This window comes from Phaeodactylum tricornutum, chromosome 24 (genome assembly GCF_000150955.2).
Source record: "Phaeodactylum tricornutum CCAP 1055/1 chromosome 24, whole genome shotgun sequence".
NCBI classification, from domain to species: domain Eukaryota; phylum Bacillariophyta; class Bacillariophyceae; order Surirellales; family Neidiaceae; genus Phaeodactylum; species Phaeodactylum tricornutum.
Window position 1 is genome coordinate 116,804 of NC_011692.1, and position 27,912 is coordinate 144,715.

The following is a 27,912-nucleotide window of genomic DNA, read 5'->3' on the forward strand; positions in this document are numbered from 1 at the left end:
TTTCACGTCCGGAAGGTGGTCAATTAATAAGGGGAATGCCAAAACGAGATCGTAACATAGAGAAGAGAAAGGGTGGAACGCTCGTCATATCAAGCCTCATTGACTTCGACGTGCGCACCCGAGGTGTCGAGAAAGAGCCTCTACGTCGCGCACGGCTTACACAATGAATTTTGTACAGCAACTGGAGGAATGCCTTCGGGATTTGGCGTCCGAAGCTCGAAAGAATCATCCGGGTGTGAAGGAAGCTTCCGAACGGGCGACGCTGAAGTTGCGGCACCTCAAAACCAGCTACGTTGCGGCAGTACGGCAAGCCGGAAACGAGGGTACCGAACACCCAACAACTAGTTTGTTTCAGTCCTCCGATATGTTGCATCCCTTTCTACTGGCAGCGAATTATCCCAACGCCTCAAGTCGTTTGTTGGACGTATCGTTTCGGGCGATCCGCTTGTTAATGGAAGCCGATGCGGTAGTGCCGACTGACGGAATTCATTTGGTACGCGTGTGGATGATTCAGGCACAAGTTGGAGTTTCCTATTTTCAAAAGGTTTACGCTAAAGAGATTAAGTCGGCGGAAGACCAGCAAGCAGCTGCTACAGAGGCGGAGGCACCGAAACCCCTGAATGCTCCAGCTGCCAGCAACAGCGGAGGTGGGTGGTTTTCTTGGGCAACAAGTTCCTCTACTTCCGTGCCGCCCTCCTCAGTAAGCTCAAACGATTCAATGAATATTAGCAGTAGACCAATCAAGAACGCAGTAAGCAGTTCGAGCGGACAGTCTGGGCAGTCTTCTCAATCTCCCAAGGATATGGAAAAGCGTGCTTTAGAAATTCTGTCCAGTTTGTTGCAGTTGTTGGAGGGTCTGAGGAGACACCCGGAAGTATCGAACGCCGAACTATGGAGCAACGCTGTAGCGTTAGGTTGTGTGTGGCTGCACTATTTACCAAGTCGACACACCGTTCACCAAGCTGCCCACTCTACTGTCGCCCAAATTCTTAGTCTTTTTCTGGAAACGGAGAAAGATCCTGATCTATGGGCTCTGACTTGGGACGATCTTTTGGTGCTAGCAACGGGAAATATACCCAAAAAAGGACTGCAAGGGGCATTTTCTCTTTGTCGTCCGGCAGGACCCACCAATTCCACCGCTGCCGTTCCTCCGTCACCTGAGTTTGCCTTGGAGCTCTTAGCCCTGTTGTCCAAAGATCATCATTTTCCAGAAAAGATCATACCTAAGATGATGCAAATGAGTATGATGCTGCTTCAGCGCGTTGCCAGGATGTCGGTGGAGAAGTACATGCGAACTGTACAATGGACTACTGTCGTCCTGGTCTCTCAGGTTCGAAAGTACCCGAACGAGTGCGGCGAACTTTTCGTGGCGCTTCTCAAAGCCATTTCACTCGCTACAGAGGCATGTCGCAGTCATCACGATTTTGAGGATGGCTATTTTTACAGTCAAGATGAAGCGCTGTTACATCCATTGCCAGTGTCGGAGTTGCCTTCCAGCGCCAAAGAATCTACCCGTCGGAGAGGTCTCACGACGCATATTCTAGTGTCATTCTTTCCTTCGAATGCACTCTGGAAAGCCAGTTTTGCTCTCGAGGCAGTTTACAGTATGTTAGACAAAGACGTGACAAGGATTTTTTTCAACGATACATCGACTTTGTCAACACTTGTAGAAGCGTTCAGTGATTTCGCCACAATTGGGACCAGCTGTCAAGACCACATGCATCAACTTGTCGAGTTTTGTCAGAAGGAACGACGAAGCATCAGCTCTCTTCAGCCAACCATCTTTCGCAAGGCCGAGCAAGTCTTGGTGCTCGGAAATGCTTCGATTGCTTTCGGGGAGGATACGGGAAGCAGAGCCTCTGAGAAATACGGGGTACTCTCCAAGCCATCTCCCATCCTCGGGGAGTCGTTGTGGATTTCGTTGCAGACTGTTTTGCAAATAAGTGAGGGGTTAAAAGGATTAGACAACCAAGCAGCTTTGCTGGAAGAATCTTTCGCGTCAACGCTAGCAGTCCTCCAACACTACCTGAAACGATTTTCAGGTTCCGCGGAAATCATCGGGCTCGCTCTGCTTGGATACTCAAGTCTAGCTGACGTTTGCTTTCCTCTCGAAGATACTTCCATGCAGCGTAAAGCTATGTTGACGTCACTCTGCAAGTTGTCGCTTCCGGCTTGGGGAAAGCACGACGCTTCGCTTCAACTTCAAGATCATCACATCCGCTCACTGTTGTGTCTATTTCGTATTTTGCACCGACACCACGATTATGTCGCGCTGGAGTGGGAGATTATTCTTTGGACATTTGAAGAACTGTCCGTTCTCGTAGTCGCATCGCCAACTTTATCAGAGGAGGCGTATCACGGAGCCTTGGCAGTCTCAGCTGTTTTTGGGCGACTAGCAGCTTTCTCTACGTGTTTGTCAGAAAAGTCAATAATACGAATGACAGAAAGTTTGACCGAAATAGTCCAATCCATTATGGAAAAGCGTGACCTACTCAAAGACTCTGATATTCTACTACCTGAGCGAACGACAACGAGTGATGCTGTTGACAAGGTACCACCCGACGGAAGCGAGACCATAAGTGGTAAGATTGTTGGCATTGGGGTTCGTGCAATCTACGGTGCTTCGTTCAACGAAGCGGAAAATGTACAAAACGATCCTTTGCCGTTCGTGGAGCGAACAAAGAGCACATTTAACGAGGAATACCGACGCACATTTATTGACAGACTGACCGGTGCCAAAAGCTCGCTCCAGATAGCTGCTATCGGTCGGTTGCCCTTCGCACTCACACTTTTGGCTGATGTCGCTATGGCCAACGCTTTTCGCTATAAGCAGTGCGGGGAGGCTATCTCCAATCTTCTGTTTGAGCTTGCTGCATCATCCCCCCCTGTCCGGTCCTTCGTCATGGAGACTTTAGTTGTATTAACTGTGGCGCACATTGGCAATGGTAGTGGATCGTCATCTCAGCTCATTGGATCTGGAAAGTTGGTAGTAGAAGACCCCATGCAAAGCCAGCTATTGGCAGTAGAGCACTCTGATGTGACCCCGGATCAGACTCTTGCAATGCAAGAACTTTCGCACGTGAAAATACTTTCGCCCCTCTGTAGCTCAATATGCAGTACGAAGAATGCTGAAATGGCCGAAGCCTCCCTTGTAACGTTAACGTCGATTCTCGAGAGTACAGGTCACACGCTGCACGGAGAAGTCTGGATTCTCATCATCGATACAGTTTCGTCCTTGTCCGGCGATCCAGCACAAAAACCATACCGCTCGTCGTCTGAATGGTCAAAATGCTGCTTGCGTGCGTTTCGTTGCTTGAAATTGATCACCGACGACTTTTCGGAGGAGGTACAAGAAATCGCCGAGTCTTGCGAAACAACGAGAACACCACTACTCGATTGCTGCTCTGCCTTTGGTAGTTCACGACATGATATCAACACTTCACTAACTTCCATAGGTCTTCTTTGGTCGATTGTAGACCAAGATTCGGGTCCGCGATCTCTGGACAATGCTCTGTCTAAGTTGGCGAATCTCGCTGCCGACGATCGACCGGAAGTCAGAAATGCAGCAATTAACACATTGTTCTCCTGCATTGTTGGACGGGGCCAAACGTTCACAGTATCTCAATGGGAATTTTGTTTTTCTCATACATTATTCCCTGTGTATGAGCTCGTCCTATCGAAAACAGTCGTCGAGGACAACCGTCATTCAGGTGATAGTCAGGATGCATCATCTCGGTATCTTGTTTCTTTTCACCACTCACGTGATTCGACGAGTAAGCAATGGGTAACAACACAAGTGGTTGTGTTGAGAGGACTGATTCGCGTTCTCGGAAAGTTTTTCGTAATTCTTTTGGAAACAACCGACTTATTTATTACAAAAACTGACGACCCCCCATGGTTTCAGGACGTGTGGGTCCACGTCCTCGATTTTGCGTTCGAAGCCGCAGGTCAGAATGGGGGGAGGGATACTTTTGAACTCTGCTCCGCCGGAATTGAGCTTCTCGTCGCCTGTAGCCAAGTTTCAAGCAAGGCAGGTATCCAAGCAGCACTTGCGCCAGCGACGGTGAGCACAAATATGGAGGTAGTAAACGGGGCTTTGCGCAATGTCCGAGATCCCACGCCAAGAAATAGTCCCAATGGCCAGCGATCACGCACGGTGGCTGTGGAATCTACCCGCGAGGCTCTATTTTTGGAAGCGATTGAAGGCCTGCACTCGTACCAGGACTTTCTGGACTCAAATGACAAAATTGACGAAACTTCGTTGCAACTTATTCACAAATTTTGCAGCGGTCTCAGCAAGCTATACGAATGCTGTCGAAACGATGAATTAGCTGTGTGCAAGCAAGGACTTGAACCGGTGATCGATGATACGCTGATACAACGCTTTGTAAACATGGTAGCAACATGTATAAGAGTTGCTACAACTGATCCAAGGGCTCGTTTTCTCAATCAGGCACAACGGTGTGCTCTTGAGTTGCTAGAAACAATTGCTCTCAATGGATCTTTCGGTGCATTCCAGCTCCTCGTTACTCTGGCCGGTTTCTCATTGTTCATTCGTAAAGATGCAGACTCTGATAGCGGTGAAACGGCTGCCGTGGAAAGCGGAGACATTTTTCTCGACCAGGTAGGCTTTGAAAGCTCCGTTGTGCTTTCCAAGGCTGTTCTGCAAAATCGCGTTCCACTTCGATGCAAAATTTCTGTTTTGAATGAGGTCCTCACAATGTTTCTGACTAAAAGTGCTTCAGCAAAAGCGCATCATAGAAAGGCTTACTACAAACGCATGATACCAATTTTGGAAGAAGGGCTTCAGGCTGTAGCTTCAGAAAGAAGATTAAAAGCAGTCGACGACAACGCTGACGCTCAATACTTGGATACGCTGTGGACAAAGGTCTTCCAATGCGTGACTGTAATGCTTACTCCCATTCCGATTGGTAAAGACATGCTAAAGATACCCCGGGTTTCTGAAGTGCTGGAAGTAATCGAGGCTGTCACAAAAAACAAAGATGATACTCAAGATACAAGACTATGTCGAATTCTTTCTCAGGGTGGATCCAATGCATACGAAGTCGCTCTTTCCCTCGATGAATTTGCTTCGATAGCTGAATCAGACGCAAGCCGAAAGTCGAAAAAGCACAAGGACGAAGTGATGAAGCTATTTACTGCGTGTTACTTAAAGGCCTGTAGCCTCAACCCTATTGACCGTGCCATCATTTCTTTGACCGACCGCATTCTCAGCTTTCCTTCCGTCAGTTATGAAGAGGAGCGCTTGCCAGAAGCAAGAAAAGAAGCCTTGCTATGTATATGCTCTACAATGAAAGACACCTATGGAATGGAATTTTTGGTAGTTGCGGTCTTTTCGAGCTTGTGCAAATGGCTGCAGTCGTCGATTCAAGAAGTGCGCGATGCAGTTGCTGGTGTCTTCGCCGTTGTGAACGTGTCGGAAATACTACAGAGTGCTATTGAGCGTTGCAAGGAGATCGAAGGACGAGCAGTAGACGCCGAAAAGCAAATAGAAATCCTAGCATCAACGGTAAATAGACTGCAATCCGCCAACGAGGAGTTGCAGAGAGAGGTGGCTATACTACAGGCAAGCTCAGCATTGTGATCGCACTAAGTGTAAATGTTTCTATAGAAAAAGATACAGCGACCACTGTCGATTTTCCTGAATCTGCCTTATAATTTAATCCCAACCATCTCGCTCTCTTAGCTCATACAATTCTTTTAGACGCTGCGTCGCCGGACGGACTAGTTTTGAGTCAGCGAAATGCCTTGCGTTCTCCCCGCTTCGTCTTTCAGGAAGAATTTCAGAGGACAACAATGGATTTCGTGGGCGTGCTTGGCTCAGATAGCTTGGCCTTGTGTGAGCTTGAGATGCCATTGTGCGCTTTGGAAAGTGCTCATTTTTGGTGACGCTTTGAAACGCCACGCCACTTGACTGACCGACGCCTCTTCGTGCATGACCATCATTTTTCTTTGCCGGCTTCCTCCTGCGCCTTCTCTGTTTCTTTGTAGGTCTGCTATCGTTCGCTGGATCGCTATCGATTGCATCGTCTGACCAGTCTTCGTATCCGTACCTTTTGGCCAATTCTGTGAGTCCGACGGCACTGGCTGCTTCTTGCAGTGGCACTGCATCACCAGGGTATGCACCGAATAGACTTCTTGACATTCGGCTGTTTGCTCCGGCAGCAACCCTGAGCCGGCCGAGAAGGCCGTCTCCCCCCTCTCGATCACTTGCTCGCGGGCCAGTACTTTTACGCCGACGTGCGTTTGAAGCAGTAGAGGACGCTTTCGCAAATGATTTACCTTTTTTCTCAACTTGACTGCCAAACTCAAGGCCGAAGTCAATACCAATACCCACGCTCGTGGTTTGGTGTGTTGAACCCAAGTCCACTGTCAAGGTGGGGGTAGCCAAAGGTTTTGTTGCGGATTTCTGTTCAGTCAAAGCTTTCACAATCCAATCTGTATCGTCATAACTGTCACTCCTATTGATTGTCGTCTCTGTATCTGGAAGCGTCTTGTTGCTCCCGCCTGCTTCTTTTGCGGCAAAAGATCCAAGCCGATGGCGCTTCATGAAGTCTTCACTAACGTGACGGTACCTTATTTCTCGAACGCTTCCAACTTTCTTCAATTGTCTCAGAGCAGCTTCGTCCGCTTTCCTTGTAAGAGCTTGCTTTTGCTTCCCAGACTGCCCCGTTCGAGAGCTTGTTACTGAAATGCGACTGGACTTGCCATTAGATGTGCGAGGCCGCAGTCGGCCTCCGGATAGTTCGGGTGGAAAAACATAGTTGAAGATCAATTTTAGAAATTGTGCCAACGTCGGAACCCACATTTCGATCCACTCCACTAACAAAACGGTGGTCATGATAAGCATGTGACCAAGGCGTCCTTGACGAAGGAGCAACCTATACGCTGGATTCGGTAGAATCTGTGGACTCTGTCGGGCGCTTGTATTGAAAACTTTATTGACGTCACTGCCAAGTGATGCGTTTGTCTTTGAAGCACCGTTTGGCTCTGCCGCAATAGCTGCTTTGAGAACTTTATTGACGTTACTGCCAAGTGATGCGTTTGCCTTTCCGTTTGGCTCTCCCGCAACAGCTGCTGATTTGACTTTCGAAGCTTTTGCAATGCGTTTGTAAGGCATTTTACTTTCTTCGGTATCCGCTTTCCAAGCGTTGTCCGTGTCTCGTTCGTTGTCGTCAGAGCTGGCGACTGTGTTAGAATTCCGTAAGCCTGATATGCCATCCTTCCTATTCAAACGACAGGCGTCTTCAGCATCGGTTTCCATATCGTAGATGTGATGTTGTTCTGATTCTAAGGTTCCTCGCGCCATCGAATTTTCTACTTCGGAAGAAGGGCTGTCGACTGCTTTTAGGAGCGAATCTAGATTTTTTGCGCTCTCAGTCGAAACGACGTCGTCATCGCTGCTTTTATCTTCTGACGACTTGCTATAGGACTTCATATCATCACCGCTATCAACACTTTCCATAGAAGTCTCTTTGTTCGCGTTGACTAGCGTTGCCTCTACCCCACGAGAAGCTTCTGCAGGAATGCGCTCTGCGCTGGCACTTTCGTCCAGTGAAGTTGAATCAGCCTCTGTAACCTCATCTATGAGACCTTCTATGTAAGCATCAAGCTCTGCGTCTTCAGCATTTCCACCCCGGATCCCATTGGTTGTCCGTGACTTCTTTTGTTGTGGAAGGCAATATCGAGATGGCGACAGCGTAGTGGCGATATTAGGCAGACAGTTCGTGCAAGTCAGAGACAGGGCAGTCAATGTTCCCAGTACAGTCCAGCTGGATCGATCTTTTCGTTTCCTATACGGTGTATGATCGGTTGTCATTTTATAGCAGTTTAGGGGTGGCCGTGCGGATGCTACCTGCTTTGGTTGACCAGCTTTAACCATCATTGTGCCTATGACAGAGGCTTACACTCAGATTTCTTATGTAAACCAGAGTCCAAATTTAGAGTAACCGACAGACAGGTGGAAGCCCTAATCAAAATGTGGAGCACAGACAGCACACTTTGATCTTGGACTTTCTGGTTGCCTGCCACGTGACGACAACGCCACCACCGGGCCTAGAACTAGGAGCAGAATTATTGATAGTGAGCCCATCGTTGGCTAGCATTTCCTGGCCAACGCTAATATTGCTACAGAAAGGACTATTTTGAAATTGTTCGGTAATTTTATAAACCTGTTGCATAAAAACCGAATCGAAGGTTGTCCGCCGTTCCTCTGCAAAGAATCGCCCCCTGGCCAACCGTTGATCCATATCTAGTGCCTTTCACGCTGCCTTGTGCAACAGTTCACAGGGCATCGCTGATACATACAAAACTAATCGTCGCTTGTTAGATCATGCGCGTAGGTGTTGGTGTACAAACATTTTGTCGATCACAGCAGGAAGTGCAACACAAGTCGGGGCACGTCACTTCCGGTCCCCCGCTCGATGACCCCGCACAATCCGCTTCCAATTCTTCAAACGGAACCCAGGTTTGCCGGACTTCGCAGATGCTGTCTGGAATTGCGCCAGTCAACTGGTTTCCTTGCAACATCAACGATGACAGGACGGACAGCTGACCAAGCTCCGTGGGGATGCCTCCAAAAAAGTTGTTATCGTGCAGCCGTAGGAAACTCATGTTTGTAAGGTTGCCAATAGCCGGACTGATTGTGCCCGTGAAGTTGCAGTTGTACAAATCTAAGCGATCCAGCGATGTAAGTCCATACAGCTGTCCGGGAAGTTCACCACGAAAGCTGTTGAACTGCAATCGAAGACGCGCCAATTTGGAAAGATTCCCAATCTCGGTTGGTAACGCTCCCGTCAGATAGTTGCGATGTAACCAAATCTCCCCAAGCTGGCTCATCTGACCAACAGTGGTCGGCAGGGTTCCTTCCAATAAATTACGGGACAATCGGAAGAACGAAACACTACTGAGATCCCCTATCTCGTCAGGCAATGTCCCTCGGAACAAGTTCTCAGACAGGAACAGCCCCTTCACATCTTCGAGGTTCTTTATTTCTGGTGGAATTTCACCTTCGATGCTGTTCTCGGCCAGGTTGATCCGGACCAAATTGCGAGCGCGCCACCATTCGAGTGGAACTTCCCCAGTGAACTTGTTGTAGTGTAATTCGATGTTAACCAAGTGCTTCATTTCGACAATCTCCGTCGGAAGCGAACCACGAAGGTTGCCCCAAGCCAGAGACACTGACTGAAGGAATGGAAAGTAAGTAAGACCTTCAGGGAAAGGACCGGAGAGTCCGTTACCGTCTGTGATGATAAAGATACAGATTAGACAATCTAGTCAAACACGAAGAGCATCGACATGACCAATTTGCAATTGAAATATGTACTTACTGAGATCGATCGCTCGAACCTGACCGTATTCGTCACAAAAGACTCCGGCCCACTCGCACTCGGCTTCTTGTGACAACCACCGGGTCGAGGGGATACCCTCAAAAAACTCTGGGAAGATACTGAGTAGTTTCTCAAAGTTGCAAAAGTCAGTCTCGTTAGTGACAGTAGGGTTGCAATTTCTCCAAGGTCCGTCGACGACTGTGGCGAAATAGAAATAGGCCATCAAGTAGCGCTGCATGAAATTCGCAGCCTCAGGTTCAAGCTGCATGGGGTCTTCGTAGATCACCCATTCTACAGCCTTTGTATAGGGCGACACAGGATCGTTCAGCATTTCGCTACCAACGATACGTTCCACTTGTTCGCGGATCCCGATCGTTTCGCGGTAGGGCACCGGCGGACCCAACGATCCCTCATTTCCGCTGGCCTTCATAGTAACACCCACTGCCGCACCCACACCGACGGCCACAATTATAATGAATGCTAAGACAAAGTACAAACGAAACCGACGATTGCGGTACATAGGGGGCTTGGCATCAGGATCGTACTCAACGGCAGCAGGGATAAACTCGTCACTTTCATCGTCCTTTACCGCCACTGCGACAGCCAGACCATTGGACATAGTGCCGAATTCCAAGTCTGTATCGTGAGCGTTACCCGCCCCCATGGCTTGCTCCGGGCGCCCCTCCCCGACCTTGGGCAGTTCGGATCCATCCTTGTCCCCCGACGGAATGTCCATTTGCTTTGACGGATCGTTCGTTACAATTATCGGTATCGTCTGCTTGGAAGAAGTCGGAGTGTCATAGCTACTCGTTGACACCCTACCATTTTTCCTCTTAGCGTCAATGTCAGCTTCCATTTCATCCAATTGACTGCGCGCCACGACTGCCGTCGTCGAGGCGGTGCGGGCTTTGCTAGTGACTTCATCGTCTAGCGAAGTAAGCTGAGCCATAGCTCCGTGTCTCGGCGAGGCACCGTTTCCCTCCACCCCCCATTCTTTTCCTACGACGCGTTCCTCCAACGAATCAAGCTGCGCCCGAGCGCCAACGCTGCCTTCGCCTCGCACTTTATTCGTCACGGCGTCTTCCAGAGATGCCAGCTGCGCCCGGGCTCCTGGAATCGCAGCATTGACGTTGGTGACGTTTCCGATCCGGGTCTTGGTCACCACAGCATCTTCGAGTGAGTTGAGCTGATCTCGAGCTCCAGGAGTTGTCGAAGACGAAGGGGCATTGTTGCGGACTTTGGCCGACACGGCGTCGTCCAGAGATTGCAGCTGGTCGAGTGTCGCTGGTGAAAAGCGACGCTTAGTGTCCGAGCCAGCAACGGCCGCCGGCTGTAGAACAGTGGATGAAAAAGCCCCTGGTCGGGAAACCCCTTCACTCCCACGGACTTGCTGCTTGCTCATGACATCCTGTTCTACTCGCGATAGCTGTTGTTTCGCGCTCGTATTGTTCGACCGTTTATTCTGAATTCGTTGGTCGAGACGAGCGGCTTGATCCGCAGGGACCGCTACGGCCCCGGGCTTGGTCACTAGCGATGAAGTACGCGCCGCGTTCTTTGCTTCCTTATCTTTCTCCGGTTGGGAAGGCATTTTTAGATCCACCGAAAAATCGGAGGTTCCAGAGTATTTGTTGTTCTTCTAAGGGAAAGAAAGAGCAAAATAAGCTGGGTTAGAGAGCAGCTCAAATCGAGAAATCTCGACCAGTTCCGAGTATATTTAAACGAAACGAAAGGCTGACGCAGTGCGGAAGAAAGTTTGTTCCATTGGACCAGACAAAAGTGGAAAGAAAGCAAAAGGAACAACGGGTACAAAGGAATCACCATGGTACGTACAACCCACAACCAGATTCGAGCGGAGAGAGGAGTTTGGCCGCTCCTAACTCTCTAACACATCTCGAAGGGGATGACTTGCAGAAAAAAGAATCTCAGAACGGTATTCGATATTAGCGGTATGACACATAGTTTCAGATATTGGGATGACCACATGACATATATTCCAATAAGATCGAACCCGCAAAGGTCACGCACAAGTATAATTAGAAAACTGGTACCAACTTCGTTTTCTTTACGGTCAAGCGCCGAGACATTTATTTCTCAGATCGAGACCGGAACGCTAGTAGTGGATGGAAACAACTGACAGACGGAGTCCTTCCTCGCTTACAATTAGATCACCATGGCGTTCTCCGAATCCCGGTAGGTCTCATTCAAAAGACGAACAAAGACAAACAGCGCAATGCACACAAACCCTTGATCATGCCTTCAATTTACCAATGATATGCTGTTGGATGGATTGTCATTAACGAATGCGTTATCAATGTCAACCTGGTCAATCGACTGATTTTGTTGCGAAACGAAACCCAATCGAGTGGAAAGACGTCGAACGAACTTCACCGTACGTAAGGGGTATTCAAACATCATCTAACATGCACATGAACTCAACTCGAAAGGGAGTAGACTTACATTGGCCTCGAACATGATGAAAAATCTTGTTGCAACAGAGAACCAGTTGGGGGATCAAGTGTTGGGTGGAGTGCCGAGAAAAAAGTGAACTCAGAGCTTTTCTTGGTGGACAGGTGGGCTGTTGCAGAGGACAAGCGAATTGCTAAATGTGATGATCCACACGTAGAACTTCTACCAGACTTAGCGTCATCGGACCTTCTCCTATCGGGATTACCTGAGCCGCGCTTAGGGGGATATGTGTGTATTTGTAAGTCATTCAGTCATCTTAAATTCTTTTGTCCAATATGATCTGTTCTTAAACAGTACCTCAATATATGCAAACTGAAAACCACCTGTATCTTCCGGTGATTCCTTGGCAATCGGGAGCAGTAAAATGAAAATTAACAGATGTGTCCGAAAAATTCAAGGCATTAGTGCTGTAAGGGAAGACTGACGTACACATATGGGAGTCAGACGGAGTCACGGATGAATAGAAACCATCTCTACTAGTAGACCAAATCAGTGTCTTTATGTCCCCTTCCAATGCTCGTCGTCTCGTGCCAATTCCCAAATACCTTTTGGTGGCCAACCTGAGCTTTGAAAATTAGATAAAAGTAGGGCTTTAAAGTTTATGCGGGTGTGTGCACGCATAGAGACAGTTCGCTCCTGTCCAAGCCTTACCAATATATGGTGGGTCGAGAATCAGTGGGTAAGAGAAGTTATGCGCTTGACCTGGTGTTCCAGAACAAGATCTTGGGGTCCACACAATTCACTTTGTGGATACGTTGGTTTCCCCTTGACGCATGTATTCAAACAGAATAACACTCCCACACACGGCTGCATTCAAGCTCTCAATACCGGCTTTCATGGGAACGTAGACAGATTTCAACCTTGGTGATGTGACAGCTAGGTCATCCCGAATCGGTTTTGTCAGGCCGTTTCCTTCACTTCCAATGATCAAAGCATTTGGCCCACTCAACCAGTTAACCTCGTAATGGGACCTGCCGACTCCGTCTTCCAACATGGTAGCCGCCCAAAAATTGTTGCAACCCAAATGTACTAGTTTTTCCCGGCATTCATCCCAGTTTTCAAAAGTTTCGACTGGTATTTGAAAAGTCGTTCCCATGGCGGATCGAATAGCTTTCGGTGCCCATGGATCGCAGGATCCGGGCAGCAGCAACACTCCAGCGACACCTGTCGCCACACTTGAGCGTAGTAGAGTTCCCAGATTCCCCGGATCGGACACGCCATCGAGGACCAAATACAGCGGATTTTGAGGAGCATCCCTTCTCTCCAATGAAAAAATGGGGATTTCCGTTATGGCCAGAATTCCCTGTGGCGTGATGGTGTCGCTACACGCGGCAAAGACCGGTGGCGTCACAGGAAGCGTGAGTGGTAGGCGGCTCTCGTCTTCACCGACAGCCCGGAGGATTTCAGGATAGTACTGCTCCCACTTGTCTGATGCAATAAAGATGCTTCGAACCAAATGATGGGTTTGTGGTTGTTTCAGTAGGTCGACAACCATCCGAGGTCCTTCCACGACGGTCTCGCGTTGCTCTAGTCGTTTTTTCCGTTTATTCAAAAGCGCTTGGATCTTCTTGACTGTATTGGATTTAGTGGACGATATCAGAGTGCTTTCTCTATACGGTACCGTACTGAAAAGTCTGGTGAGATGCGTAGGTTTAGAGACACGGCTTCCGGTGCAAATGAATGCTATTACTGCCATGGCCAACGACGGCGTCACCATCGTGGAGAATTCAGAAAATGGGAACGTCGAATCTCGGATTAGTTTGTTTCGCATATTTTTGTGGTGCGGATTGCGGAGGATTTACCGTAAGCTTTTGCATGTCTATTTCTCGTTGGCGTATGCACTTATAAAACGGGAGTTGAAGGGTCGCGTAGGTTTTCACGGCTTTTATATGTTCCCATTGCCAGGAGTTCCTTGGAACAAACGATGCCAATTCCCAGCGAGCGGAAACGATAGGAATCGAGGAGAACCTCTTCCTACAACGGCAGCACCCAAACTTGATCAGCTCGAAAGCACAATCGAGAGAGTCGCCTGATCATATTGGAAAGACTTATTGACTGATCGCATCCGCGTCTTTCATGTCACCAATACCGACGTCTACCTTGCTGGTTCGAGGAGGCGTGGTTGCGCTGTTGGCCTCGAGCGCGACACTGCTCTATCAGAGATGGACCCACGAGCCGATCTTTGTGCCACACCCGGGTTCTCTTATTGGTCGGACGATTGTCATTACTGGCGGTACCGCAGGGTTGGGCTTGGAATCAGCCAAGCGCTTGGCGTACGGTGGTGCAAACGTAGTTGTGACCGCACGAAGCGTCGAGAAAGGAGAAAAGGCCGTCCAAGCTGTGCAAGACTACCTGAAAGAGAGCAATATCCCAGACAAGCCCAAGGTCTCTTTCAAAGTTGTGGATTTAAACAATCTTGCGTCCGTAAAAGAAGCGGCAAATTGGGATGATCTTGAGCAAATTGATGTACTCATGAACAATGCTGGTGTTATGGGGTTGCCCGAGCTGGAATTAACAAAGGATGGTTTGGAAAAGCAAATTCAATCCAATCATCTGGGGCACTTTGTGTTGACAGCCGTACTGACCCCAAAGTTTAGCGATAGAGCCCGTATCATTAGCGTCTCGTCGGAGGCTTATAAGTTTGCCAGGCAAGGAATTCTATGGGAGTATGTGTGGACTGGATCTCCCGATTACGGCCCCTGGAAGTCATACGCACAATCCAAACTTGCCAACATTCTTTTCACGGCGGAATTGCAACGTCGCATCGACGACGCGGGAAAGTCTTGGAAAGCTGTTGCGCTCCATCCCGGTGTGGTGGCAACTAATCTGGGACGGAACTATTTTGGAGAAAATCTGTGGGACAGGATCCAAGCCGATAGGCGGACTCCACAGTGGTCGAGCCATCCCTTCCAGGAGTTGGGGGTGTATTTTTTGAAACTTGGTCTCAACACCCCCGTCCAGGGCGCCACGACACAGATTCTGTTGGCGAGTGGTGCCGAGGAGAGTCCAGGTTTGTACTATGCCAAATCCAAGCCACAAAAAGTGGCCGAATTTGCAACCGATCCGCACGCTGCCAAACGGTTTTGGAAGGAAAGTGAAGAATTGTCCAGTGTTGTTTTTGAAATTTCGGCTTGAAAACTTTCTACTAATATACGATACTCCCCATGACCACCATTCTTTCGAGTATCGGTACGGATGTTAGTATCGAGGTGATAGTTCAGGAGTATTTGTCTCTGGGAAACGAGCTCAAAAACACGCTCGAGGCGCGTGCGGGGATCGCCAAAAAGTCTAAGCGCTTACAGTTAGGAAAGTACTGGAACGGAAACTTAAGAGAGATGGTTAACTTCATTGTAAAGCCCTAATCTTTTAAGCCTAGAAAAGAGGCAAGCCGTGCCATACTTGCTGCCACGACTATTTCAATAGTGTCACCTTTTGTATTGTTGCGCGCGTTGCGAGCCTTCTTGCAAGCAGGAATTTGCTTTTCACTGTCAGGTACCAGTGTACTAGAATGCTGGATTCTTCCTCGCCTCTGTCGAAGCCGAATGAACATAGGCAAACAGTGTCGTGGATAAGAGAGTCGCGTGAAGAATATCAGTCGTGATGAACACATCAGCAAATTAGGATGCGCAGTCGTCGCTCTCAGTGCCGTTACGACGTGACGATTTCTCAATATTTAAAAGATTGAGCCACGTCACATAGAGAGTTTCCGTTGCCTACGCAAGCGTGTCCGTTCCGAATTTCCTCTCGGCCAAAACGGCACACAATGTTGCCGACGCGAACTAATGGCAAGGCCTCACTTTCTTTTCTTGTCACCCATCACAACGCCTTCGAGCAGGCAGACACAACGAAATCTTTGGCCTCTTTTTCTACAAACCCGCACAGCGTTCTGTTTCGAAAACTCTAGAAAACAAAGACATTCTTTTAGGCTCTCGTTCAATCCCATCCTTCTTGTAAAATGAGTACGAGCGTAGTTGGTTTTCTTTGCCTTTTGCTCTTGGCCTTGGTTTTTGGGTCATCCGGAGCCGCTCCCGTCATTGCGGTTGTCTCCACACCAACATCGGCCGTGGGAGTGCCGATCGAGACAGTGACCGCGTCGGCTTTTCCCAAACAAGCTGCCGACGTGCTGCGCCAGTCCATTCAACAGCAATCGAGAAATCTGTCGTCGTCGAAGCAACGCATGCATCCGTGCCCAAGACCGTCCGGTGGCCACAAATCGACCTGTTCCCGTCCGGGACCGGAAATTCTGGCCAAACCTCAGCGCATGTTTTGGAAGGCCGTCCGCGACGCAGCGTAAACGTGCACCAATGCCGATCCGACACGGACCACTACATTCCCCAGTTTTGCCAGTGCAATGAAGCGCAGTAAACTCTAGAGCCTTTGGACATGTAAATAGATAAATCTAGAGACACATTAGAAAATACGCGTTGCTTGGCCTACGGATTTAGTAGTTGACTCGACTAGAGAAGCAGAGCCGCGTGGTTTGTGGGCATTAGAAAGGATACTCATGTCAATGCACACTGTTTGTCGATGCGGTTGGAATGCTTGAGGTCGTCCTCCGCGCATACACCCTACTATTGTGGATGCACAATCTACCATATGCAAGTAACAGCACTAGCTTGTAGTGTACACGAAGTAGGCCCGGTATCGAAGGTGTGGCCGTAACATATCCCGGCGACTCTACCGGATGATCGCTTCCGTGGGACGAAAGCTCGCGGCAACTTTTCTGAGTTTCGGCTCCAAGATTGGGTCGTTCCAGGCTATTTCGGGAGCGACGACGGTCATGGTGAAGAGTTTCGTCCGATCCTCCGAGACAGCCAGCACAGAAATAGCCCGTCGCCGGGCCCGGCTGTCGGGCGACCGCGTTGACTCGCCACGATCCACGACGTATTCCAGTTGGTAGAGACCGTGCCGCTGTTCGTCAGCGTAAGCATCGACCAAGGTGGCGACGCGTCCCGATCCGGGTGGCGCCAGGGACCGTTGGAGGAGCGTGGTGGCAGCGACGGCGGGCGTTCCCAGAGTCGCTGCGAGGGAAAATGTGGGATCGGGTAGATTGGCCACCAGCACGGAGACGTTGGTATTGTCAAGCCCACCGGTACCGTCTTTTGGACCACGGTTCCTCCCGGGCGGACCAAAGGCGGCGTCGGGCAAAAGGGCGTTGCTTACGGACCGGAAAGACGACGACAACGACGACAATGGTGTGGAAGACGGTTTCGTGGCCATGGCGAAATCGAGCGATCCCGCGTTTCGGGTGGCTTTGGCGAGTGCGAGACTGGTATCGGCGACCCATTCCTTGGGAATGAGCATGGTGTATCCGTTGGCTCCACTGCGGACGCGTTTGTAGTCTCCGCGTGGGTAGTACGTGTCGAGACCGGAGGCCTCCACAACTTCTTCGGGCACGAACTCAAGCAATTTGCTGGTGGAGCCCAAAAAGTTTGCCGCCAAGGCAATGGCGGTAGAGGATAATCCGGACAACAGAATGCGTCGGGGGGACGTGCCCATGGCGGTCATGAACTGTTGGGACGTGGGTGTTGTTGTGGTGGACACGTTAGTGTTTGTTGTAGACATTCTTGTTGATTGGGGCAATACCGGACCGACGTCATCGATTGCGGTATTGGGAGTATGAGTATCTTGATTATTGCTGGACTGGTTGGCGAGTAGCGTTGAAACCGTGTGATGAAGACGTCGTGAACCGGAAAGTCCGTCACGCTGGACACGAACGGTTGTACCGCCGCTCCCGGCAAACCCGTGCGGGTACTGCATCAACGTGCCATACAGCAACCATCCAACGTAGCCGTGCCACCGCCGTTGATGATGACGATGACGATGACGATGCCGACCAATCATGACACTATTTCCACCAAAGGAAGCAGTGAGAGAGAGAGAGAGGCAAGTGACGACAACACGGGCCGAGGGGAAAACGAATGTTCCAAACTTGGGACTGACTGTTGCATTGGTCGGATCCATTGGGACCGGATCCTTCTCCGTCAGCCCTACCCTACTCTAGATCCAGATTAGTTCGGTTCGATACAGACACACGTACCTGATAGAATTCCGTAGTCCACTTCAACACAACCGAACCTGATAGACGAGCAGACCAACGTCGCGATACCCCAAAGTCAACAGCCACAGTCGATCTTGCTCGACTCGGTAGCTACTCTTAGCAGTACATGCTACTAATTAGCTCCTAGAGTCCTATTTACAAGTGGAGAAACACACGATAGGAATTGTCGCACCGTTGGACCGAAAATCATGGTTTCCGGAAGAGGCTTCTCCGTGAGACTCGCTGTCAAGTCATCGCAACAATCGTGAGACGATCATCCTCTGCTTGGTTCCGACTCGCGAATACTCGTACAGTTCGTAGTATCCGTGAAAACAATTCACAAACCCTTTCGACCTTCTGAACTGTAAGCTTTGTCACTCCCGCTACTTTCTTGGTTCGCCTCCAGCGAAACGAGTCTCTCTTTTGCCGTCAGTGTCTCTCACGGTCAATTGGCCCTTTTCGTAACCCACACGGCACACACGCGACCATTGCACTGGGGAAAGTCGACGCAACGCACACATATAAATATAAATGGCAACGGACCCGTCCGCGGCGGGTACGCCGGAGGCGATGCTTCCTGTACACCAACGGCGGCATTCGCAGTACAACGGTCGTGCTCCTTCCCCACCGGAACCTTCCGGCTCCGACAGCGTCATTGAATTATCCAATTTCAACGGAACAACCCATACGCACGGTACCAGTACTGTAACGGCGACCAATGCGGTTGCGAAAGCATCCGCCGTCGGATCGAACGTTGACGAATCCGATTACGAGATTCGTGCACTCGTGGGTGACCAAGCCTTGCCGGACGGAGCGTCACCCGCGCGTCACCACGGGGATGGGCACGGACTCGCGGTAGGGACGGCCTCCAACGCCCAAGTCGCCGTTAACATTGTCATTTCCTTCGTCGGGGCCGGACTGCTCGGCATTCCCGACGCCTTTCGACGGGCCGGGTGGCTCCTCGGGACGCTCACGCTCGCCACCGTGTCCGCCCTCAACGTCTACGCCATGCTGCTACTCCCACACGTCAAACGCAAACTATTGCATCTTCGACAAAAGCAACAACAGAACTCGACACGTTCCGACGAAACACACACCGACACTCACGAACTTTTGTTGTTGGACAGTTATGGTGCCCTGGGCCGGGCCATTATGGGACCCAATGGTGAAACCTTCGTCAACGGCTGTTTGGTGGTTTCACAAGTCGGTTTCGCAACGGCCTACATTATTTTCATTGCTGCTAATTTGCACAGTTTGGCCGGTATACCTCGTGGCGTCACCTGTCTCGCCTGTGTTCCGGGGTTGTGTGGACTCGTCCAGGCCCGGGACATGAAAACACTCGCGCCATTTTCGCTACTGGCCGATGCTGCCAACGTACTCGGACTCTCCGCCGTTTTGTTTGAAGACTGGGAGACCTACTACCAACCACACGACGATGTTATACACAAAGTACGATGGTCCGGATTTTTGTACGTGATTGCCATTACCGTTTATTCCATGGAAGGCGTCGGATTGATTCTGTCCTTGGAAACTTCCAGTCGGCAACCCCAGAGCTTTCCTAGCCTTTTTCGGACCGTCTTGACCTGTATTACACTGTTTATGAGTTTGTTCGGCACGGCCGGTTACATGGGCTTTGGCGAAAATACTCAGGCGCCCATCACCTTGAACCTTACCGACAGTAACGTCGCGCTCCTCGTCAAGAGCGCCCTGTGCTTGGCACTCTACTTGACCTACCCCGTCATGATGTTTCCCGTTTGGAACATTACCGAAACGATTCTATTGTCCACCCGCGACCACACCGTCACCCGCGTGGCCTTTCGCAGTGCCCTGGTCGTGCTTACCGCCATGGTGGCCTGGCTGGTGCCTGATTTCGGCGCCTTTTTGAGCTTGGTCGGTAGCAGCATCTGTACCGTGCTCGGATTCATTCTTCCCTGCTGGTTTCACTGGAAAGTCATGGGCAACGAACTTCCCAACTGGCAGGTGGGCCTGGACCTTTTCCTGATGGTTGGCGGAGGCGTGTTTGGAGTGCTCGGAACCTACCAAAGTATTACAAGTTTGGGTGGTGGTGGTCAATAAATAAGGTTAGGACGGATGACCCGGTTCAATGGGGCAAGTGCACTGCTTGGCTAGGAAAATTTTCTATCGCGTTGACTGTATTCGATATTCGGACCCGGAGGCTGCTCTTTCGGTATTGGTTTGGTCTAACAGACTCTGCATTTTTGGAAACAGCAATATCTTGGCTTCACATCAGAATCCTGCCGTAGCGGTCGGTACCAGCATTTTTGGCGTGTCAAAGCGCCGCTCGTGTGGCGCCACTAATGTAGGCAACTAACTAATTCCTCGTCTAGCCGTGCTTTCCTACCCTTGCTCTCGAAAACTGCTCAGGCGTATTTGGACATATGGGTGAATAAAATCAGGAGAGGAAGTACTATTTATTATTACAGTTACTTCATTCGCGATCATGTCGCTTTGTTCCGGATTCGGAAACGGTCTTGGATTGTTGTTTACATTAGAACAAACGTAGCCCTCGATCATTCGTGAGCTACGTTTGCAAGATTTTGGTTGGAAATCTAAAGCTCTTCTAGCTAGGCCTCCCGACTGTCTAGAACGGTGTGCTGATCGCTTACGTATATCCGCTCCAGAAGTTTGTTAGTTTCAATATATGTCAGCAATGGCGGCTACTTGGATGAAACCGAGTTGTGGTAACAATTGAGGGCACATTATAAGAATATCGCTGCAAATTCTAATCAGCAAGCCATCCAAGATATTTCCTCGTGATTAAGACTTAAGAGCAGGTCGACAAGAGTTTCACGTAAGTGCTCGGGGGACAGCTTTTACCGGACAGCAATGTCGTGGGCGCGCCAAAATGGAGAAAGTCCCGGTTCATTCCAGTATCCATTCTAGCAGCGCGCGAATTAATTTTTTATAACTTACTTTCTGTGGTCTTTAGTGGTGGTGGTGGGGGGGCATGCCCGAAATCTTTCGTGAAGTACCGTTCCCACACACTTACATCGCAGAGAGACATCAGAGACGTAGGTTCGCACTTTTCATAACGAAAACAGGTTTTCGGGTATCGATCAGCAAAAGCGTGACTGACTGTTATATAAATTCTGCCGACCCTCACAAAGTTTCGACTTATATCACATTCACAATCAGTTTATCGACGCGAGATTCTTTTGACGCGCAGTCAGTCCGTTTTCAAGCAGCATGCCCAAAATGAGTTCTCCCAACGCGTTGTTAGATACTGACGATAGGATATATTTCAGCTAGTCATTTCTCAAACTAAATGATTTAAGTATTAGTCCTGTTTGTATACAGAAACGACAAGCTTGATTTACTGTTAATGAAATATCAGTATTTTCACGCGCGATTTCTGAAAAACATTAGTCTGACTTCTTAGGCCGAACTATCAAGCCGACGGTTACGCCGTGACATGTCGAGTTCAATGTTTAAGTTGTCTGTGCCTGCTGTCTATGAGGAGGGTTCGCTATCGCGTTTGGCCAGAATAGGTGGGAAAGAAGAGCAGATGGAGTAATATGCCCCAAATCAAGCATGCCCTCTATCTTAAACATGTCTAGTTGTGAGCTTTACGTCTATGTAGGATCCTGGAAGATTAGTGACTGTCTTTATATAACCATAAGAAATGGAATTGGAGTTCGTTGCTTGTATGTATGTATGTGCTTCCTTATGATTTGTCAAACACACGAGATTAGGCCGCTGTGCATCGCTTGGAACCTCAAATCTCTTTCAGTCGCCCTTTCTCATTTCAAGTCTCGCAGTCCCATGTCATATGCCACAGTGTTAAGTCTTCTAAACTCTACGATTGCGCTTGAACCCAGCTCAGGCATATCGAGATTAGTAACCGTGACCGCTATTGCTTTTTGCATTTTTTTCATCGTTTTCAAGCATCGAATAATTGTTGGATCGTCCAATTTTTCTGGACTAGCGCAGCGCGTCAATGAAAAATCCTCGCGATTCAGGATCACAACATTACAATTCTGAAAAGATAATCTCGCGCTAGCATTTCATCACTATGGACTCTGAGGCCTTGAACGACTTCATCTGGGACGGACAATGGGAAAGCGTTTATGAAGCACTTTGTCGCTATATTTGCATCAGAGGAAGTGCCAACGTTCCGATACAGTTCGTCGTGAACGGGCTCAAGCTCGGCAAGTGGTTGTAGTAAGTGCATTCGTTGATATCTTTCTTTTCTTCGCAATATGTTGAGTTTGTGCTGCAATACCAACGTTTACGCGTGGCAGCGTTCGGTTTTCTTTCACGCAAGAAATACTTTAACCAAACCCAAGAGAAACTTACTCAAGCCTTCGCGTCTTTTGAATTTACTGCTGTAGTGAACAGAGGTGCAAATGGGGACAAGGCAGTTTGTCTCCCAAACAGGTCTCCAAACTAGTTGAAGTAGGTGTTCAACCGCTTTCCTCATTAAACAAGATGCGATTACCACCAACGTATCCCCAGCAGTTGCCTGACCACGTTTCTAGTACTCTCCTTACTCTACCGCCGGTTAGGAGAATTTCTGATGCGACTGATTGTCGTAGTCCTCCCAAAATGTCTCCTGAAAGATCTGACGAAGGATGGCGATCGAGCAAATGTGTTACTCCTCGCGACTCTGGTAGCACCATGGCCATACCCTCGTCTTCCGCGCTGGGCGAACTACAACGGTCTAGCTTTCTCGGTCGCAGGATGATGATGCCTTCCTTAAGCTCTGTTACTGCTGCTGCAAAAGCAAGCCATCGACGCCAACATCTGGAAATGATGTTGCTGGCTGAAGAACGTCGCATCGCTCAAGAGCAGGCGTTGGCTGGTCAATATACAGGCTATTCGCAAGAGCACATCAGAACTGCTGGCAAATCGAATCATTTCGCCGCGTACAGTGATTTGATAATGGAGGCTCAAAACCGCTTCGAATTATCCGCCAACACAACAAGTTCATCTTCATTTCTGCCTCGTTCCAACGATCCAGCCTTAAGCCACCAAATGAGTGTACATCCAGACCTCACTAGCAGCAGGCTCGGTAATCGAGAGAAAATGGCTGCGGCTACAATGAATAGGTTGCCACCTCTGCGAGTCAATCCTCTCATGGATATCAGCACCCCTGAGGCCCCACCCGGGTGGTGCACTCGCCGAAAGAAGCAGCCTAATAAGCACGTCATTCTTCTTCCCGAAGAGCCTGATGACGACGAACAAGATCGATCGAAAATAAAGAGACAGCTCTTTGTCAGCGTTTCTGATGAGAGCACGTTGTGCACTACACCCATGCTTCCAAAGAAAACATCAGCCCTGAACGCATGGGATTCTAAGCTCGTCGAGCTAGTGCGCTTCGAAAAAACCTTTGGTCACATGCTGGTACCACCGGAATTTCGCACGGCCGAACACCGCCTTGGTGCCTGGGTCCGACATTTGCGAGTCTTATTTGAACAAGACAAGTCGCGCTGTGCGGTCGATCGCAAAGCCAAACGATCACAATTGTCGGGATACCGCGTCAAACGCCTCGATGCAGTTGGGTTCGACTGGCACGCGACCGAAGAACAAGTGCAGAACAAGCGCTGGGGTGTATATTTTCAATTACTCAGGGATTTTTTCCAAAAAAATGGCCACGTGAACGTGTCGGCGACTCACAAAGTTTCCGGCATGAAAATTGGCAATTGGGTTCGTCTGCAGCGAATCGCTCGCCACGAAGGCTGCTTAAATCCTGACCAAACTTCGAAGCTTGACGCCCTAGGATTCGATTGGGAGTTAGAACGTGATACTCAGAGCAGCTCAAACGAAAAACAGAACCCCAATCGTCCCAGCGAGGACGATACCATGAGATTACTTAAACGCCGTCGGGAGGAACAGGAACAGCTCTCATCTGATTGCGGTCTTTCACTCTTATCGTCCACGGCCACCAAACGTATGGTCGTTCGAAAGAACTAAGATTTGCCAACAGGCATACGGCCTTTTAATTACATATATCCTTTTACATGATTTTATCGTCGTCAGTCAAATCAAATTTTGGCTGGATTAGCCAGTGACGAAAAAGCCGCATTTTTGAATATATTGACAGTCAATCTAATTTGAATAATCTACTTGTTTGTGCCCATTGTAGCAATTAACTGTATAGTTTACGTTAGACCTTCGATGACTGACGTAAGTTTTCGAACCGGTCCTGAACAGGTAGCCGGAGTGGGAAGCAGCCGTCACGTCTAATTGTAAGATGGTGCTCACAGCCAAAACTAGCCTAGATGATATGGAAATCTGATGGTGGAATGTCGCTTGCATTTTTTACAGATACATGGCCTACCTACCAGCGACGCACAAATACGCATAAAGAAATAAAAAGGATGTACATCCAGTCTTTCGTACCGACGACAGTCAGACAATAGGTTATGACAATGTTCGTTACTACCTCACCTTGCTGCTGCTTCCCGTCGTCTGGTCTAGTTTCTTTTGCGTCCCCTCTTTTCACTGCAAACTTGCAGATTGCGTATTCATCAATTCCGCTTCGTATTGTCCCCCGATTTACCTTTGTTGCAAGCGCTCTCAATATGTCAACTCGTTGGGGAGACGTTCTTGACGATGATTCGGACGAGGAGACGCCCTCTAGTTCGCTGCTAAAGGACTCCAGTGTCGGCGGGGTTCTAACAATTCCCCCAACCCATAAATCGCGGATTGATTCCAAAGGAATCCAAATCGTCACATCCTACCGCTTGAACCCGGGAAATTCCAAGCAGATCCTCAAAACGGTAACCAAACAAAAAATTGAAGCAGTTCCCACAAGAGAACCCAAGGCCGTCGCTACCCGCCGGACGTGGAAGAAATTCGGACAAGCGGCGATCGACGCCAAGGAGGGCACGCAGTCGACCGTGCAGAGCAAGGACGAGATCATGCTCGAAGATCCGCACGCCGACACGGACTTGCAGGACGAGGACCCTACTACAGCTATTGCTGGAAACCTAAACGCCTTTTGGGCGAAACAGCAGCGTCGTCAACTCGAACGCAAGTACGATGTCGGAGGCGATGTACCCGAAGGAGTGGGAGCCGCCGCGGCAGGCGGCTGGACTCAAGTGGGTAGTGCCGGAGCTGCGGCCCCCAATACTACGGGTAAGTATGTCCCGCCGTCAGCGCGGGCCGGTGCGGTCGCGAGCTCCGCGTTCAATCCGGAACGTCGGGACGATCTCAATACGATTCGTGTCACGAATCTTTCGGAAAACACCTCCGAAATGGATTTGCAGGATCTCTTCCAACGATTCGGCAGAATTTCGCGTGTTTATTTGGCCAAGGATAAGGAAACATTTCGGTCTCGTGGTTTTGCCTTTGTCTCTTTCGTCAACCAAACGGACGCGGCGAATGCCATGGAGGAATTACAGGGTTTTGGGTACGATCACTTAATCCTCAAGCTGGAATGGGCTCGACCGAACGCTCCCAAGGACCCTGCGACAAGTGGCACAGAATTCCGTAGTGGGTACGGAAAGGCGTTGGCTCAAGATACCAAGGCTAAAGTATCGTACGCGTCCAATCTTACCACCGGGACGCGGTAAACGAGTAGTACGTAGGAGCAATGCTTTTCGTGAAGGTTTATTATTTTCTATCTCTAGCCACTTTTCTTGAAACTCTGGAAGAAATCAACGTGTCAAATTTATGAACGAGGACGCTACAGTGGCCGATTGCACAGTTTTATTCATAGGTAGGACTAGGAGAAAACTATAATGTGTACTTTCATATCCTCATAACCCATCCACGTCTCTTCTTCCTTTCTATGCTTGGCATCTATGTTGCACAGCTTCGTCCTTTTGTGCTGCTAGAGACAACAAGTTGAATCGATCTCTCTAGATTGGATAAGATTGCGGTCATTGTCACTTACGATCACTGCAGAGAATAGAGACGCTAGGATATAACCCTATAGAAAGGGCTAGTACCGCGTCACGAAAGCAATAGAAGTGTCAAAGCACAAATGATGGAACGAACGAAAGAAACTGGCAGAACTCACGTCACAAAACCAGATACTTTTGGAAACCAATTGTCTCATAAAGCGCTTGTTTCGGTTGCGTGAATCGCCCATACTGTACAAGCGTAATGAAGTCAGAGGGAGTACGTCTTTCCAAACGTAGCCTTGCTTCGCTGGCGTTGGGCCTGGCATCGATGAGCGTGATGGTTCTATCAACCGAGTCTTGGAGCCCTCCCTTGTTTCCTTCGTGTATGCGACCACAGACTATGGCAATGAGTGCGACGAAAACATCGACTAAAGAAACTAGTTTTGACGGATCCTTCGGCAACCGCCGCCGGTTCGTAGCGGCGTTTGTAGGTGGCAGCTTGCTGTGGCGAACGGCTTCCTTTCCGTGCACGGCGTCGGAAGCAACCGCCAACGATGCGACGACAAATGCGGTAGATCCCTGGGATAAATTCGGTCAAAGCTTGCAACAACAACAACAACAGCAGCCAATGCCACAGAGTGTTTCAACGCCGAAATGGCCCGAGACTTCCGCGTCACCCTTGCCACGTACGATGGATTCAATTCCGTCGTCGTCGTCTGCTAGCGAGTACGGCAGCAATTCTTCCAACGGGAACGACTTGGAACGAGCGATTCAGGAATCCAAGAAGAGACGACAGGTGGACCCGAGAACGCATGGTTGAGTAGACGCCAAGGTCGGTATGTAAATAGGAAAGGTCACTGTACGGTGCATAATGACTAGGAGAATCTGTAGATCAGGATGTTAATGCGGGGGCGAAATGCAGACAGGTCTAAACAGACTTATTGCACAACAATTTTAACAGTGAAAGCCCCTTTGAAGCACCAATGGGCACGCATTGCATTTTTACGGTTGATTATAATCCTTTCAACCCTTCAACGCCAGATTCTGTATAGCATGACAAAAAATGCCAAGACGAGTCCCACCGCGACACCGTACATGATGAGTTTCTGTTGCGTGGCTCGTTGATTCATGGCCTGTAAAATCCGCGTGGCTCGGCCGGTGAGGCCCGACATCTCCCGGACTCTACCATGTGCACCGACGAGTTTTTCGCGGTTGGCGCCCAGTTCTTCGGTAATTTCGAGGGCGACCGATTCCGTCTCCCGCATCGTCCGTCGGGCCCGATCGAGGGTTTCGTTCTGCGAATGCAGGGCGTCTTCGTTCTGCTGTAGCCGCATACGCTCCTGTTGATTACGATCGCTGCCGGTCGTAGTACTCCCGATCAGTCCTTGTCGCTCCGACTGCGCTTGCAACGATTGGTACTGCGATTTGTACGTCCGGACCTTGTGCAGCAAGTCGCGCTTCATCGTGGCGTCCCCGACCGAACGCGCTTCTATGCCCATTTGCTGCAAAAGATCGTCGCATTGCTGCAGCAGATTCCGGGTGTACTGATTTGGCGGTTCTTCTTCGAGCGACCTGCGGATTTGCGCTTGGAGTCGCTGGAATTCGTCGTCGTAACGGGCAAAACTGGTATCGCCGAGGGACATACTGTCGCGGGTTTGCACTAACGAAACGAGTTTTTGTATTGTATTGCTTACCAACTTGTTAGTGGCCAGCCCCGTATTCCTGGGTCCCGTCGCTTAAAGGGGGTTGTTGGATGACCCGGGTTGTGTAGTATTCAACGTTAGGGGGGCGGAAGAGCGTCCCGGATGCCCCTCGTTGGCGTGGGTCGGAGGTTGGATCGTGGGAACCCAACCGCTTCCTTTCGCGGGCGAGGGATTCTTGCAGAAACAACGCTGTTACTTACCTCTCTAGGTTTCTCCTCTGTTCGACCGGTACCGTGCCTTTCGTGACCGTGTGCTCCAATCGCGTGCCCCAATGAAAACCGGAGTACATCCGGGTTTTTATTGTCGGAACGACGGGTCGACGCCGTCTCTACGTCCCATTCCGGACTCACGGTCATTTCCTTCCCGCAGATATGTTAGGCGGGTGTACTAAGGACAGGTTGGTCGAGATTGTGTGGAGGGCAGTCCAGTTCAGTCCAGTCCAGTCCAGTCCAACACGACGAACGAATTGCGCGTCTGGGGAAGATCCCGTTCCATCGACCATGGTCTAGAGAGGAGCAAACACAGACCCGTATTGGGACACC

The 27,912-nt window shown here is 49.6% G+C and overlaps 11 protein-coding genes across 11 annotated transcripts; 7 read left to right on the forward strand and 4 right to left on the reverse strand.

Annotated features, from left to right (window-relative positions):
• Positions 1 to 74: 74 nt before the first annotated feature.
• Positions 75 to 5,649, forward strand: PHATRDRAFT_49739 (predicted protein). The gene has a single exon (XM_002184453.1). The coding sequence runs from the start codon at positions 164 to 166 to the stop codon at positions 5,603 to 5,605; it is 5,442 nt and encodes a 1,813-aa protein (XP_002184489.1). The 5' UTR covers positions 75 to 163; the 3' UTR covers positions 5,606 to 5,649.
• Positions 5,650 to 8,505: 2,856 nt separating this feature from the next.
• PHATRDRAFT_16261 (predicted protein) lies at positions 8,506 to 9,252 on the reverse strand (the record flags this gene model as incomplete). The annotated part of the gene is made up of 1 exon (XM_002184536.1): positions 8,506 to 9,252. A coding segment is annotated over one exon (747 nt), but the record flags the coding sequence as incomplete, so codon positions are not given.
• Positions 9,253 to 12,267: 3,015 nt separating this feature from the next.
• PHATRDRAFT_49741 (predicted protein) lies at positions 12,268 to 13,587 on the reverse strand (the record flags this gene model as incomplete). Its single annotated transcript, XM_002184537.1, has 1 exon — positions 12,268 to 13,587. The coding sequence occupies one exon, from the start codon at positions 13,585 to 13,587 to the stop codon at positions 12,556 to 12,558; it is 1,032 nt and encodes a 343-aa protein (XP_002184573.1). The 3' UTR covers positions 12,268 to 12,555.
• Positions 13,588 to 13,806: 219 nt separating this feature from the next.
• On the forward strand, positions 13,807 to 15,168 carry PHATRDRAFT_30578 (predicted protein). Its single transcript, XM_002184454.1, has one exon. The coding sequence runs from the start codon at positions 13,893 to 13,895 to the stop codon at positions 14,949 to 14,951; it is 1,059 nt and encodes a 352-aa protein (XP_002184490.1). The 5' UTR covers positions 13,807 to 13,892; the 3' UTR covers positions 14,952 to 15,168.
• Positions 15,169 to 15,771: 603 nt separating this feature from the next.
• PHATRDRAFT_40515 (predicted protein) lies at positions 15,772 to 16,110 on the forward strand (the record flags this gene model as incomplete). The annotated part of the gene is made up of 1 exon (XM_002184455.1): positions 15,772 to 16,110. The coding sequence occupies one exon, from the start codon at positions 15,772 to 15,774 to the stop codon at positions 16,108 to 16,110; it is 339 nt and encodes a 112-aa protein (XP_002184491.1).
• Positions 16,111 to 16,493: 383 nt separating this feature from the next.
• On the reverse strand, positions 16,494 to 17,780 carry PHATRDRAFT_49743 (predicted protein; the record flags this gene model as incomplete). Its single annotated transcript, XM_002184538.1, has 1 exon — positions 16,494 to 17,780. One exon carries the CDS (start codon positions 17,778 to 17,780, stop codon positions 16,494 to 16,496), a length of 1,287 nt encoding a protein of 428 aa, XP_002184574.1.
• Positions 17,781 to 18,426: 646 nt separating this feature from the next.
• Positions 18,427 to 19,932, forward strand: PHATRDRAFT_40517 (predicted protein; the record flags this gene model as incomplete). The annotated part of the gene is made up of 1 exon (XM_002184456.1): positions 18,427 to 19,932. The coding sequence occupies one exon, from the start codon at positions 18,427 to 18,429 to the stop codon at positions 19,930 to 19,932; it is 1,506 nt and encodes a 501-aa protein (XP_002184492.1).
• Positions 19,933 to 21,661: 1,729 nt separating this feature from the next.
• PHATRDRAFT_49745 (predicted protein) lies at positions 21,662 to 23,947 on the forward strand. Its single transcript, XM_002184457.1, has 2 exons — positions 21,662 to 22,038; positions 22,209 to 23,947. Exons 1-2 carry the CDS (start codon positions 21,890 to 21,892, stop codon positions 23,788 to 23,790), a joined length of 1,731 nt encoding a protein of 576 aa, XP_002184493.1. The 5' UTR covers positions 21,662 to 21,889; the 3' UTR covers positions 23,791 to 23,947.
• Positions 23,948 to 25,019: 1,072 nt separating this feature from the next.
• PHATRDRAFT_16281 (predicted protein) lies at positions 25,020 to 25,271 on the forward strand (the record flags this gene model as incomplete). Its single annotated transcript, XM_002184458.1, has 1 exon — positions 25,020 to 25,271. A coding segment is annotated over one exon (252 nt), but the record flags the coding sequence as incomplete, so codon positions are not given.
• Positions 25,272 to 25,929: 658 nt separating this feature from the next.
• On the forward strand, positions 25,930 to 26,700 carry PHATRDRAFT_49747 (predicted protein; the record flags this gene model as incomplete). The annotated part of the gene is made up of 1 exon (XM_002184459.1): positions 25,930 to 26,700. The coding sequence occupies one exon, from the start codon at positions 25,930 to 25,932 to the stop codon at positions 26,485 to 26,487; it is 558 nt and encodes a 185-aa protein (XP_002184495.1). The 3' UTR covers positions 26,488 to 26,700.
• Positions 26,699 to 27,310, reverse strand: PHATRDRAFT_40521 (predicted protein; the record flags this gene model as incomplete). The annotated part of the gene is made up of 1 exon (XM_002184539.1): positions 26,699 to 27,310. The coding sequence occupies one exon, from the start codon at positions 27,308 to 27,310 to the stop codon at positions 26,699 to 26,701; it is 612 nt and encodes a 203-aa protein (XP_002184575.1).
• Between the last annotated feature and the right edge of the window lie 602 nt (positions 27,311 to 27,912).

Bases quoted from the DNA above. Each gene is read 5' to 3' on its own strand.
- PHATRDRAFT_49745 (XM_002184457.1), top strand. From the start codon at position 21,890: ATGGACTCTGAGGCCTTGAACGACTTCATCTGGGACGGACAATGGGAA. The intron at 22,039-22,208 runs GTAAGTGCATTC...TTACTGCTGTAG, and splicing joins AAGCTCGGCAAGTGGTTGTA to TGAACAGAGGTGCAAATGGG.
- PHATRDRAFT_30578 (XM_002184454.1), top strand. From the start codon at position 13,893: ATGTCACCAATACCGACGTCTACCTTGCTGGTTCGAGGAGGCGTGGTT.
- PHATRDRAFT_49739 (XM_002184453.1), top strand. From the start codon at position 164: ATGAATTTTGTACAGCAACTGGAGGAATGCCTTCGGGATTTGGCGTCC.